Source organism: Condylostylus longicornis, unplaced genomic scaffold, assembly GCF_029603195.1.
Source record: "Condylostylus longicornis isolate FDR11 unplaced genomic scaffold, ASM2960319v2 ptg000010l, whole genome shotgun sequence".
NCBI lineage: Eukaryota > Metazoa > Arthropoda > Insecta > Diptera > Dolichopodidae > Condylostylus > Condylostylus longicornis.
This window is the reverse complement of record NW_026577979.1, coordinates 16,003,365-16,018,640: the sequence shown is the minus strand read 5'-3', so window position 1 is coordinate 16,018,640 and position 15,276 is coordinate 16,003,365. Positions and strand designations below refer to the sequence as shown.

The window sequence follows — 15,276 nt, the reverse complement described above, 5'->3', positions numbered from 1 at the left end:
ACCAAGAGCGCCATATTATTTAGAGACAGATCTACTTTATCTATCCATTAAAAAAGTTCTATTGAACAAGATATTATTATCATCAACACAACAACGAAGGGACGTCGCTCAAATTTACACCTTAAAATGATTTTCTCTGGTCGATTTACTTTTCTATCAATTATGAAGTGAATTATTGTGGAATATGGGAATTATGGGGGAAGATAAGTCAGCAGATAAGTTTTCTAATTTCAATTTCAAGGCTTCGACTCAAATAATCAGAGGCTTGTTTTTTCGTATTATAAAAAAAGATTTACTATTTTTATCACTCTCAGGTTCAAAAGTTGATGCCATTCATCTGCATTAAATTATACTGGAGAAATATTTACGGCATTAAATTTGGGTTTCTTTCACCAAATCGTAACATTCATTACGGTTATGATGATTTTTTTTTTGTGATGATTCCATTCGGCCTTTGGTAATCATTCGTTTTTCTTTAACACTACTATTTTATTTACCACCCATCACCATTTTTTACCACATATTGAATGTTTTTTTTTCAATAATCATTTACATTGTCTTCAATTTAATAAATTTTCAGGAAAAGGGAAGAAAACCTTTTTTTTTGTATTTTTTTGGAATATTTAGCCAAATTTCGAATCTATAAAAAATATTTTTTTCATTTCAATATCTTGAGGGCTTTTCGATTAATTTATTTCGTCGAAAACCGTATATATTGTGGTCGAAGAAAAAAAAATCAACATTTTTGTCCAAAAAGAATGGTCAAAATGTTCAAATCAATTCTCATTCCAAGAACAAATCATTTGGAAACAAAGAAAATAATAGAAAAAGAAATTATTTGTGCTTCCTTTCTTTTTATTTTTCATTATTTGCACCCGATAATGGTTATGTATCTTTGGCATTTACATTTCCATTAATGAAAACAACATCACAATCATTCCCCGAATACATCAATGTAATCATCATCATCAACATCATCAAAAATATTTTACGATACAAGGAATTTTCTTATCATCATCGTTATCAGCAGCAGCAGCTCTGTGTATAGAATTTTTTAATGGCAATATAGAAAAGTTACTTAATGGCAACAAGGAAGAAAAAAAGTAAAATGAAAGCACGAGGAAGAGAAAATGGACTAAATTTTTTTTTTGCCTTGTGTTAATATGCTTGGTATCGAAAGAAGGTACCTTTCTATTTAATAGTGGCAAATAATTTTCTTGTTAACAATTTTTGTTTTTGGTTTTTTTTTTGCTATACTATATTGGCAAATGTATGTGGTGAACCTTTAATATTACGTAATAAAATTGGTCGCATAATTTGATAGAATTAAACTAAGTAGGGTTGGAAATTGTTTATAAATAAAAGTGTTTTGTAAATAAAAATTCCAAATTATGAGAAAAAGATCTGCTGTTCGAAGTTTGTCCAATAACCCAAAAACAAAATTCTGTATTTTTTATTAATCTTGTAAATATTTTCCGCATTATTGAACTAATTCCTTATTCTCTAATACCATTTTGCATGCTGTCATCTTTGATCTAAATTTTATCATTTTTAAATTTCTTTCCTTTATAACTTTGAAGAGGGAATGAAAGAGCTAATGAGGTAGAATGAGAGAGTTACAGGAGAGTATATATCAACCTGTTCATATATCTCACCTCTTCAGTCACTTTCAAATCCGGAATTCTCGTTTTTTTTAAATTGATTCTGACATTTTTCCAAAATTTAAAAATTTATGTATAAAATGGGAGATTTAAAAATTTAGATTTCAGTACGGATAGCTTTTATTATTTTTTGTCACTAAATCCCTATGGCATTGTTCATGGAATTTTTAGTTCTATATTAATTTTTTTTTGAATATTCTTAAAACGCCCAATTTTTTTTCTTACAATTATGACAGGATTTTCGATTTTACGCGAAATCGAAAAATTTGACATTTGCCTAAATTTAGTTTTGAAAATCGTAGCTTCATCTTTCAATATCTTCCATATTAAATCGAGAATTTTTATTACTTCTTTTATAAAGCTCTACTCATGTTAACAGATTTTTGAGAAAAATTTCGACCACCAGCTTTTTTCTTATCATTGACTTACCACAGCTTTAATTTTATAAAATGAAGCAACCCAAATTTGGAAGAACTAAAAGGTGAAGTCAGAAGGCAAATTTAAAAGTATTCTTCACTCTGGCAAACAAAAGAAGAGAGAAAAGAAAAAATTTAACATTCTGAAATTCTTATGAAAATTTTGATTGATGCTTTCGTTAGCACAAAAATACAATGGTTTCAAAATAAAAAAGGAAACAAGAATATGAAAAGAGAAAAAGATATGATGAATTTGTATTTAAGATCCTTGAATAATTTTTGGGCTCGGGAAGTTCTAGATTTTTCAATACATGTAGAAACCAACATAAATATAGAAGAAACCCTCATGTCACTAACTAACAAAAATAAAAAAAAATAAAAGAAAAAAATTTATTTTGTTCAGTTTCTTTGTGTTCTGTTTTTCTCTTCCTGTTGCTCTCACTTTTCCACATGAATATTTCTGCTGGTGTATTTGTATGAGTATACTGTTATACTTGTATATTATTGGTATTGTGAAGACGTCTACATATTTATTTTCCCCTTACCCTCTTTCCTGTATTTGTAATGAGATTTTTTTTTTCTTTGTAATAAATTTGTTTTTAGATTGATTATTAAGTAGAAACCATTTAGTTTACAGTTGCCATGTCTTATACATACCTTCGTCAATTTTACAGCTTTTGATTGAATGTAAAAGAAAAATTAAAGAAAAGATATCACTCTTTAAGGTGTAACTCGAAATTTATGTTATGCAAAGAAGCAAATTTCATGGAAATTTATAGACTAATAAACCAACAATTTGGACTGTTTAACAAAATAACACAAGCCCTAATCATAGCATGTATACGCTTATTTAAAATCTTAAGATTGGTAACACCACTATTAAATATATTGAATATTCTTAAATTTTCTTTATTTTGCTCTTATTACTGCAATTTAAATTAGACTAAATTGCAGTAATAAGAGCAAAACTTAAACTTTAAACTAAACTATTAACTTTAAACTAAAGCCGGCACTTTTTTTCTGGATTAAAATTTTTTTTAAATTTCATAAATTGCATAAATATAGGCGAATATCAGAACAGCTAATAATCAAGATATTTGTCATATTTGTTAAAGAAAAATTATTAAGATTATCACAAATGAAATCATTTATAAGAAAAGCTCAAATGTTTATTAAAATTTGTTCGATGTTTTTGAATATTTGAATGATCGAGTTTAGAATATTTTCGATTATTCATGAAATTAGATAGATAACTCTGTTCGAAAATATAAGATAATGCAATTATAAATTTCTACATTCTGGTTTTCGACTGTAATTTTAAATTTTATTCCAAAGTAAAAAAAATAAAAAATTATTTTGAAATTTTCGACACTGACCGCCACCCTGACATCGTCCCCGATTCGAACCTCTACTTTAATTTAATTTGCCTTACTTGATGATGATCAATGTTCAATTATTGAAATAGTTTAAAAATCGAGTCGGACCAATAAAAAATATTTTTTGGAATTTAAAATTCCTAAAAAAAATTATTTTTAAAAAAAAAAAAAAAAACATCAAATTTTCTAATAATAAAAAAACGGAATTCATCATTTTTTTTATAACAGATAAAAAACCTCAAAATCTCAATGGAATTCAATTTCAACAGAGTATAAATATGAGAGGTCCACTTTAATGTGAGTTACTATTTAAAGGTACACTTGGATCCTTGTTGAATAAAGATTTTTCCTTATATATACATTCATGCACAATCTTATGATGTATGTATGCATGTATTTTGTATGATAATTTACAAAATCTATAAAAATTTTCCTAAGATAAGTACACACTTCTTATTACTTATCCCAAATTTGTTAAATGGGAAGATATTGATTGATTTAATATTTTCCACTTTATAAAATTTCATTTTCGAAAAATGATATATTGAATTAAATTGTTAGTCAATTTTTAAAAAAAAGATTTTAACATGTTTTTCAAATATTTTTCATACACATTAAATTTTGTAAGTAGGAAAGATTGAGGAACAAAATATATTATTCAATAATCGGAAAACTTTAACACAATTATGAAAGTGTGAAAATATGAGCACCAAGTTTTTTTTTTTTAAAAACTGGCAAACACGAAAGTGATGTACGTCTTTTATATTAAAAATTGACGATCGTGTGCAATTAGTTTTAATAACAAATGTCTTACACCCTTTAAACAAAACTGAGATTTGCGTTGCAAATACAAGAGCGTAAAATAAAATTTTTAGGTGATACTCCCGGAAAGTATGCAAACGAATATATCTACTTTCGAATTTAAAATTCAGATTTAATATTGAACATATCTTTTATGTATCTCAGTTTGCAGAGATGTGCGAAAATTAGGCAAACTTGCAATGAAATGAATTTTGAAAAATAAACTTTAGAAAATCGAAAATATTATTTGTTTTAAAACAATGTAATTATCTATAATAGCGTCGCTAATCGGTGGTTTTCGACAAAAATCAAAGAAATGTAAATGAAATGAGCTGTTCTTCTATAATTTTAAATACATTCTACGGTCTACATATAATATTTGTATACTAGTCAGGTATGGCAGACATATAATATATTATTATGTTCTCGAAAGCTCATACAGTAAATAAAACAGAAGATTCGGAACTAATCCTGAGTATCGAACCACTGTAAGTGATACCAATAATTATCGTAAACAGTTCGATATTATTATTGCAAACACAAACCAATTCATACAAAAATCTATAAGTCAACTAGTTGATGCAAATATCTATAAGTTTTTAAAATTTTTACGATATCAAAGTTTAAATATAAATTTACGATAAAATTTTTAAATATCACTTTCATTTAGTGATTTGATCCTCAGAATGAGCCCCAGTATTTCCCTTTTACTTAAACTTTTATTTAAAATTTGTACATTGTATGCCGATATATGTATACATTGTATTAAAGTGCCATCTCTTAATCACGGTCATAAAAAATTTTGAATTAAAATCAACCTAATAAAAATATAAGTTGATATGAACTCATATAAGATATTTAAAGGTGTTTAAAGCTTCTTATGTGCAAACATTTATTGTTAGTTCAATGATAAGCTTTTAATTTTTATTTATTTATACATATTTTTAATTTACAATTAAACTCACCTTAATAAAATTACTAAAAAATTAAGTAAAATTCAAACTTCTTTTTTATGTGTGCGTTTACTTGTATAACCATACTTCACTATATCAGTGTACTCTTTCGGATTAGAAAGACACTAAGTTAATCATACCACTAAGTTACACGCTGTTCAAAGTAATATAAAATAAATGATAACATTTTTTTAAATTAATTATAACGAGACACTTACTTATCTTTATAGTCTAAATCTAAATGATTATCTAACGTAGAATAAAAACAAAAACTTACTTTTTAAAATTTATGATATCTTGGCGGTTTGTTTTTATAAAAATTTGCTAAAAAAAAGGTAAGATAAAAGTACATGAAAAAAATGTTAGTACAAAAGAAAAAGTCAAAGTTTTCCGGTATATCGTAAATCAAATACGGATGACATAATTAATTTCTGGAAGTATAACGTAATTCCAAAAATATAGATTATAAAATTAGGGAATGTGTATACAATGGAGCAAATAAATTCTACACACCTTAATAATCTGAGTTGAAAAGAGCTAAAATAGAAAACTAAATGAAATATTTACATAATTAAAAAATAAATTTTAAACTCACAATAGGGGAGTAATTTATTTAAACTGCTCCTATCTTTAATGATCTTTTAACTACTTATACGTACATAGTGGTTAGGATTATGTTAGTCGTTAATCTTATAATAATCACGCTCATTACAAAACAGGAATAAGATATAAATAATCTAAATTGGAATGGGCATGATTATTAAAAAAATCAAAGAAGTTTTCGGCATTAGTATTACAAATTAATTTAAAAGCGGCACTTTAATGGAGAGAATTAAATGTAAGGCAAAATGAAAATCTATATGTAAGAATTAAAACTGGAAATCTATAATTTTTGTTTAGTAATTTTGGAATTATAAGCCTTCGTATACCTTTTATTATTACATTTAATTAGTTATTGGCCACATTATTTGTGATTCAAGACTAAATTTAAATAGATTATTGTAATTGCAAGGTATAATAAGTATCCAGTTGTAGCATCAAGTATTAAAATTTTGTGAATAATATCATTGTCGTAAAATAGTAAATCAATGTTGTATAGAATAATATATGCGAATAATAATTTTTGTGAGAGCAAACGTGGCGTCACTAAAATTCCTATAGTTGAATTGTTGGTGAAATGCTTATAAATTCACTCTTATTAGTATTTCATATGTCCGAGAAAATGTACAATATTTTTGTATTTCTTGATTTGCATTATAGTATTGTGTTGGTATGAAAGTAAAAGTCTAGACACAATATTTCATAAAACAATAAATTCAAACATAAATTTTATTGTTTAATAATTGCTTACTTGTCGATCAAATTATAAACTTTCACATGCACTTTCCAACATCATTAATTGTTAAAATTTATGCTACTATTAGAATAGTAAATATTTTGTAATAAGCACTACGAGATTTTTATTTATTTTTCAATATTTTAAAATTTTAAAATACTCTTAGTAATCATATCTTTTGGCACGTCACTTCGAAAAGCATTGCTTAATTCAATTGTACTACAACAGAACGTTAAACCTTTTTCAACAATATCAAAATCACTTGTTGGCCAGCCATATTTTCCGCAAATATCTGTACAGAATGGTTTCGTATATTCGAATGGATTATTTAATGTCACAAAAGCTATTGCTGAATTTTTATATTTTAAAATTTTCCAAAAATATTCTGGTACACGAATATTTCCATCATTCTCCAATGTAATCTGTACATATTGACCTCGATCATTTTGTAAAGATAACAATCCTGAAACTCCTGTCACAATCTCTAAATTATCATTTAGTAAAGCAGCTTTTTTTCTAGCTAAATTTTCTACTTTTAACCAATTTATAGCATTAATTGTCTATAATAAAATAAATTAAATGAATAGTTAAATATAGATATAGATTGTAAAAGTATTAACCTGCCATTGTGGTGCAACATTTACATACATATAGGTTGCAAATTGCCAACCTCTAAAAATTCCATCTTTATCTGGTGACAAATGACCTCTTGCTAGGAAAGAGTTTGGCTTGATATAACCTTTTGCTGATCTCGCGCCCAATAAATTTGTTAAGCGTTCCAATTCGTTGCTTTGTTTATAAGATGTATTCGGTCGAACATGTTTTGGCATACCTTTTGTACTAAATGTAGGACGTGCACTTTCTGAAATACTATCTGAAATTTTCAGAAAAAAATTGTATGTATTTTAGATTGTTATAATAAAATTTTCAGAATATTAGATTTCGTAGAAAATCCTAAGTGTTAATTAATTTAGAAAAGATTTCTGTCTAAATTCTTAACTGTGGCACATTCCCTTTTTTTTAAATTTAATGTTCATGGCGTAACTTACAGTCAATGGCAGCTCCTGGTATTGTATGTCGAGTATAAACTACCGATGCTGATTTCAAATTATAACAAACTTCAATGTATTTTACGAATCCGTCATTTTGTGTATCAAATCCAATTTCTAGAATATTTCCATTGGCTTCACATTTTTTGTTGGTTGTTCTAACATCACCGGTACTTATTGAATTGCATTCCAATTTCTTTAGATCAACTCTTCTACCATTCACAGTTAAAATATTGTTATTACATTTAATTCTAACAGTATTGATATTTTCTGTAGAAAATATTTTGATAGTTTTACAGATTAATGTAAAATATACTTCCTAACCATATGTTTTACTTGCCTTACCATTTATAAATAAATTCTTTGGTCCATTACAAACCAAATTGGATTCTTCACCGGTATTCCATTTTAAATATTGTCCTAATGGCGTTTGTAATTTACCATTCTTAAGAAAAACTGGAGATTTTGATGTTAAATCCTTTTTGAAATCAATTCTACATTCTTTAAAAAAATGAAACACAAATACTTTATTAAATAATTTTATAAATTGAATGCAAGTTAAAAAGTACACCTTGCCCGAATACTTCGAAACTAAGAAATGCAACTAAGACAAAATGACACCAAAATAATTTCGTTAACATTTTCTAAATGCAATTAAACATTTAAATATGAAGAATCACAGTATTTATAGGTTCGCTTCCAATTCAATATCGTAAAAATCTATTGCAGTTCGAATATATTTAATTTTGAATTAATTAACATTTGTGTACTCAGCTGATAATAAACAGAGTGAAATAACTTATTACGAAATTCTAATCATATACGGGATTAAATAATTTTATTATGCATAACAAATTAATTTGATTGAAAACAACAATTATTCCGTTCTAAATTAAGTGACAGATGAGGTTTTACTAAACAATTGCGTAAGAATTTCGTGCTTTTTTTTCTACATTCTTCCAATTTCCTTGTTTTTAAAAATAAAAAACGCTCGAATCGAATGCTGATTAATTGAAGTGAAAGTTCAACATAAAGAATTAGTGAAATGTGAATCAGTGTTGTCAACTCTATTGTTCTCAATTTATATTTATTTTTTATTTCTATTTATACAGATTTTTAGTTTTACCGACAGTATTGCATACTATAAGTGAGGTATTGTGATCGTGCCGAATTTCACGTGTCCATCTTAAATATGTTCCATGACTCTTAATTTTTTTTCCATCGCTTCAAAATCAAGCTTGCAATGCTTTAAATTACGTGAAACTCGAACGTAATAGTAATTGTCAATTATTGTCAATGTTTGTAACTTTCAAGAGTAGATAATTTGCATTTTAGTGTTAGCAAAACGCGGAAAATTTAAAAGCTTATTGGAAAATGTTACTTTTTTCTCAAAAGTTCCAAATTAAAATAAAAATTTTAAGATTTAACAAGATGAAATTGAGAAAAAATTGCACTAAATTAATAAAAACTTTTCTCACGATTTTTCACTATTTTCTCTCTTTCCCTTAAATATTTCAATATTCTCACGTAATTACAAGTTTCGCATGATTTGACAACACTGATGTGAATATTTTCAATTCCTATTTTTATTTTTATGTTAATATTCGCTATGAATAATGTCTAGGTTTTTTTAATCACTGAATCATAATAATCAGAAATGTCAATTCTATGAATATTTTCGAAATGTGGAATATTTGACCATAAAAGGTATTTGTTTTTATTATGAGTTTACGCTATTCAAAATTAAATAACCTTTATTCGATTTATTATTTATATGATTCTAATTTAAATTTTAAACAACACTAGTATGCAATTAACTTCCGATTATTTGGAATAATTTTTCTGATTTTTTGAATTGCTTATATACGTACTCGTTATAGAATTGTAAAACGTGCATTATTTGTACAGTTGTAATTCAGCATTTGCAAACTTTTTGTTACTCATTCATGAAATATTGACCTAATCTGGTGCATATGTTGACAATGTTTTAAGCACTATATTTTGAGTATGTTTATTCTTTTCATTACGTACATTATTATTTCTGCTTAATACAGAGTACAGTGAAATCGCTCCATGTACAACTTCAATATTTTTTAAGAATAATCCTCGGGACCCGATATTTCTCTCCGAGAAAATTTGCATATACCTTTTAATATCGCTTTTCTCTTAGGCAACTTTAGGTGTAAGAAATTTAAACACCTTCCAGATGTTATAATACTTAAATAATTCATTTTATTAGAGAAATTTTCTTTTCTATTTCCTCCTTATCGTGTTTTGTATCTCAAATTTAGCAAAGTGTCTGTTTAGGCTGATTTATTTCTTTGAAACTCTCAAATTTCTGCAAAAGCAAATAAATATTTTAAATAATAATTTAAATTCTAATTAATCGTATAATTTCGTTAATTTGTTACTACTTCATTAAAATTTCAGGTATTGAATGAGCAATTTAAATATAATATGATATTTGAAAAACCCTTGCTTTGGCCTAAATTCATTAATCTGAACTATAGTTTTATGATTATACGCCAAATGCTCAGTAAGTACATAATTAGTGTATATAATATAATCGCTTTAAAAATTCTTATTTAATATTCTTGGGCTTTGTACCCGAGGAAAGCGACACTCTTACTACTTTTTTACCAATTTTTGCAGAATTTTTTTCCAGAAATTTAGATAATTAGGACATTACCAAACATAAATCCAATAGCGCAAATCACCTATATGCTAAGGTCCCCTAATTCCCTTACTATTTTCATTTTAGAAAATAGATATAATAAGATTTTTAAGTACATTCAAAAAATTTCTTCAATTACAACAAATTTTTTTCTAATGCAAGCGTATAATACCGACATAGTAATTCAATATCTTACTTTCCTCGTAAGCGGCTGGTAATTCTTAAAATTTTATAATATTTTTTTAAAACAAATAAATTTACGCAAATAACATTATTTTTCAAATATGATAATTTATTTATTTTTTCTTTTTAATTTCAGATGCCTGGTTTGGTTGTCTTCCGACGTCGTTGGTCCGTTGGATCCGACGATTTAATAGTACCAGGTGCATTTCTTCTAACAATACATTTAATATGGTAAGTTGATATTATAAAAAATTAATGTTATTTAATCAGTCCTCCTTACATGCTTAATAATGCCAAAAATTTAAGACTTTCTAAATTATTGCTAAATTTTAATTTTCTTCAAACTGCACTAAATTATAATTTTATGTTCTCCTCTCACTTTTGAATTGTCTGGCAACATTGAAATTTTTTTACACATATAGATTTAATTCGAACGACATAAAAGCTCTTTTATTGTTATGAAACTATAGCCTTTTATCAAGCGAGTCTTATATCAAAATATTAAAAAAAATCTTAATCCAAATTTTCCTATACTTATTTAATTTTAAAAATTACTCAATTTTCTAATATCCTAGGCTCCTGTAAATGAGAACAATACTTAAATTTTAATTATCAATTTTCTTCAGTATTATTTTGAGCCTAAATGACTAATGTACATGCGATATATTATATGCACAGGGTGAATCAGAAAAGTATACTACAATATATAACACTAGTTAGAGGATCGAAAATGGGTAAAATTATTGTTCTAGACTGGGTCCCAAATTTCAAGGGCTTCTAAGTTCCAGAGATTTTAACGAATTTTCACGAAATTTTTACTTATTTAAGTTTTTTTTTTGATTATCAATTCCGTTCTGATATGAAAAAATAGAAACTTCAAACAAGCAGTTTCTGAAAGGCCTAATAAAGGGTTTAAAATAGACATGCTTGATTCTGTATTTTAAGTACCTTCGGAATACCAAGTATTCGAACTTTAGGAAAAATCAAATTTTTTCGTTGTTTCAAATTTTCAACTAAATAATTTCGAAAGAAATTTTTTAAAAACTTGAAATTTTTTTTGTAGAATTTTTCCTAGCTGCTTAAACTTTAATTTAAGCCCTCAAACATTAAAAAAATTTTTATGGTACAGAAGATATAGTACAAAAACCACAAATATTGTGAGCCACAAATTCAATTAAAATCAGACCAGATGTTGATAAAACTAAAATTGAATTCAATTTAATATTTCTTTATCAAAAAATTGGAAAATTCTCCTATTAAATTCACATAATTTGGCAAACATTTATATATGTTTTTTTTCTTTCAAATCGATTTCTATTCAATCGCATGTTTTCAATTAATTGCTTTACTTTAACACCTCTTTAGTTGCATCAACCGTACACCAATTTTAGCTTTTGTTGAAATATGTTTAAAATTTATGAACCCCACTAAATTATTTATTAATTATTTATTAGCATCATAATGTAAATACCACAAACTCCATTTTATTCAAAAAAATTAAATTTTCCTATTTCTATTTTTCTATAGAAAAAAAAAATTTCTATTAGAATAAATATCAAAATTTGTATGGCATGCCTTTAAAAATTCGCTCGAGCTTGTTAGTTTTAATAACTTCAGATGCCAAATGGTGTCCAGATTTCGAAAATATTTTTTTCAAATTTTTAAATTGCACCCAATGTGGGGAAAATGAATTTAAAAATTTCAAACCATATAGGTACCATTTCTTATAAAAATTGGCAAAAATAAAAAACCTATTAATTTTTTTTATCAAGAAAAGTTTCGAAAAAAATTTGTGATTACTAGATTTTTTTTTGTTTTTTGTAATACAAAATTCTAGTTTTTGTTTTCAAAAATTCCAAATTTTTTAAAATCAATTTTTGTTTTTCAAATTTAAAGTTTGTATAAAATTTCGTTTCAATTTTGTTATTATTTGTTATATTTCAATAAAAACATTAAAATTCAGATGGTTTATAATTTTCAGTGCATACTGGCTCTTAACAATGTCAATTATTTTGTCGTGTGATTCGTCATTCAAAATAAATGATAGTTGATAATTCCAGCACTTAAAATCAATAAAAATAAAAAAAAATAGGGCCTTTAAATAGAAATGGTTTTTGTGTTATGAGAACATAAATTAAAGCTTAAGCAGCTGGGCAAAATTCTATTTATACTCCAAAAAGAAATTTCAAGGTTTCAAAAAATATCTTACGAAATTTAGATAACTTCACTTCACATTAATTTAGTTAGAAAAAATTGAAAAAATAAAACAAGGGAAAAATTTGATTTTCCCTAAAGTTCGAATTCTTTGTATTTAGAAGGTAGAAAAAATACAGAATCAAGCAGCATGTCTATTTTAAGCCTTTACTAGGCCTTTCAGAAACTGTTGTTTGAAGTTCCTATTTTTTCATATCAGAACGGAATTTATAATAAAAAAAAACTTAAATAAGTAAAAATTTCGGGAAAATGCGTTAAAATCTCTGGAACACAGAAGCCCTTGAAATTTGGCACCCAGTCCGTGAAAAAAGTTTTATACATTTTCGATCCTGTAATCAATGGCCATATGTTGTTGTATACCTTTCTGAATCATCCTGAATATACATAAGGGTTAAAGGACAAGCATTATTTAAAAATTGAAATATAATTATTAGACGTAATTACTTCGTTAAATAAAACCCCCTTCATTAGGAATTTTTATTATCCTCTTGGTTCATTACACTTTCAATACATTAAATTAATCACTTAATTTTACAACATCTTCATCTCTATACTCGTATATATTTATTACATCAGTTTGTATATATGTATAAAAATATGTTATGTTGTTAAAATCAATAAAAAACGTTCAATAAAATCAATGTGACGATATAACAAAAAAAAAAAAAAAAAAAACAATAAAATCGTAAAAGACCTCTCTTGAAATTTTCAAACATAAGTAAATATACTTTACACATATACATACATATAAATACTTTTATACCAATGAGGATCCAATTATGCTCTTAAATGGGTCATTTTTCTTAATTGATGACTGATGAGCCAAATTTTACGATAAACATAGATAAATTTTCTGTTCACGCAAAATTATTTTAAGGATACATTTGTTTATCTGTAGCTGTACGGAAATCTATTTATATGTAATACATAAACATTCCCTGAACCCGAACAAATCTCTTCTCCTACATTTTTTTAATATTGTCCACCCCCTAGAATCAACTCCTCACTTGTTAATAAATTTTTCTCTTTGTCTTTTATAATACCATAATCGATTTTTCTTGATTTTATTCCTCCTTCATTACAATGACCATTTACATTATTTGTATAATAATATGGCAACACTGCTTAAATATTTACATTAAAATTTTCATTTGTGAATATTGATAAAGGTTTGACATGCGATGGTATATAAGATATTTTCATTTATTTTGCAAAAACCTTAGATTCATTACAGCATTTTATATATAAAAACCTGTCAAGGAAGAGATTTTTCTATACAATTGGAATAAATTAAGAACAGTGAATGCAAATACAGTCAGTGAAAGTAACATGAAATATGAGTTATATGAAATGTAAACTCTGACATTATTGTCAGTTAATTTCAAAGTGTAATAATAAATTTTAAAATTAAAAAATTTATTAGCTTATTTTAGGATTGATTTAGCAAATTTATTAGAAAAAGTATAGATTGGATAGGTGGTTCCAAAAAATTTTTCATTATTAATTTCTGTCAGTATTTAAATACTGCAATAAATATTTATATTTAATTTTTTGTTTGCATTGGAGATTTGATTCCCGACTTTGTGCTTATCTGTCTCAGTTCCAAAGCGCTCTATATAGCTATAGAAAATTATTTTAACTTGCAAAACGTGTTTTACAAATTTGTTCCAGTGAAATAGTAGTATGAGCGAGTAATTAATTAAAAGTTTGAAAGTGTTAGATTCAGCTTATTTCACAAAAATTGTTTGCTAACCAATTTGCAGTACAATGACAATGCATAAACATTTCAAATTTCTATTGGAAAAATTCACAAAAGTGATCTATAGTCGCATTTGTCGCAAAAATAAAGTCTAATGAGGAATCCACAATGCCAGTTTAGGCGTTTTTTCTACTTTACTCATGCTAAGTAATTTATTAACAGATACCTTACTTTACCATTGCATTTAAAACATTGAAGTTCGATTTTAGTTCAAAACTAGATTCAAGTATAAATTATTTTTAACATAACCAAAGTTATCTGAAAGTTTTTGGTTGCCCATTCTTTTGCGCGACAATAACTTTCAGTGTAGCAAAGATAGAAACTACAACAAAATGTTTTCGGAAAGGCTAATAAGGGCCTCATGTGCTTTGATTGTAAGCACCATCATTTTATAAATATTCATAACTTGCTTTTGTCAAATAATAGTGATTTTCAGGGAAAAGTCAAAAAAGTGTTGCAAAAATGAAAAAAAAAATAATTTTTAATTTGTGATATTGAACTTATTGAAGAATTATGAGTGAATAGACGATATTATTAATGGCGAGGCTAATTTCAATTTAAATGAGAAAGAAAAACACGTCTTATTTTCATTTGAGTAGCGTTTGATGAGTGAAAAATGTTATAGGAACATAAACTGTGGCGTAACCAAGGGTTTTTGCAAAGAAATATACTGAAACGACACCAAATACGTTATTATAAAATTACGATATGATTTTGAAATTAAAAATTTGAATTGAAATATTTTCAATATAGATTTTTGTTTTAAGTTGAATATGAATCTTGTCCGACATAAGAAATAGTAATTTTAAAATCAGAACCTAAAAAAGAATAAGTGAATAATTTTTCTTTCATTT

The 15,276-nt window shown here is 26.0% G+C and overlaps 2 protein-coding genes across 5 annotated transcripts in view; one reads left to right on the top strand and one right to left on the bottom strand.

Moving 5' to 3' along the window:
• The window catches only part of LOC129618725 (diacylglycerol lipase-alpha), a 246,629-nt gene that overhangs the window by 63,089 nt on the left and 168,264 nt on the right, over positions 1 to 15,276 (top strand). For all 4 annotated transcript variants that reach the window (XM_055533673.1, XM_055533675.1, XM_055533674.1 and 1 more), the window contains exon 2: positions 10,586 to 10,680. In XM_055533673.1, the coding sequence (XP_055389648.1) occupies positions 10,586 to 10,680 (95 nt within the window). The remainder of the gene's footprint in view (positions 1 to 10,585; positions 10,681 to 15,276) is intronic.
• LOC129618726 (uncharacterized) lies at positions 6,276 to 8,233 on the bottom strand. Its single transcript, XM_055533677.1, has 5 exons — positions 8,164 to 8,233; positions 7,938 to 8,093; positions 7,593 to 7,862; positions 7,164 to 7,417; positions 6,276 to 7,103 (listed from the first exon to the last, which is right to left on the bottom strand). Exons 1-5 carry the CDS (start codon positions 8,231 to 8,233, stop codon positions 6,687 to 6,689), a joined length of 1,167 nt encoding a protein of 388 aa, XP_055389652.1. The 3' UTR covers positions 6,276 to 6,686.

Excerpts from the sequence above, each read along its gene's own strand:
- LOC129618726 (XM_055533677.1), bottom strand. The coding sequence starts at position 8,233 with ATGTTAACGAAATTATTTTGGTGTCATTTTGTCTTAGTTGCATTTCTT. Across the intron at positions 7,863-7,937 it reads AAAGAATTTATTTATAAATG|AAAATATCAATACTGTTAGA; the intron begins GTAAGGCAAGTA and ends TATTTTCTACAG. Across the intron at positions 7,104-7,163 it reads ATGTTGCACCACAATGGCAG|ACAATTAATGCTATAAATTG; the intron begins GTTAATACTTTT and ends ATTTTATTATAG.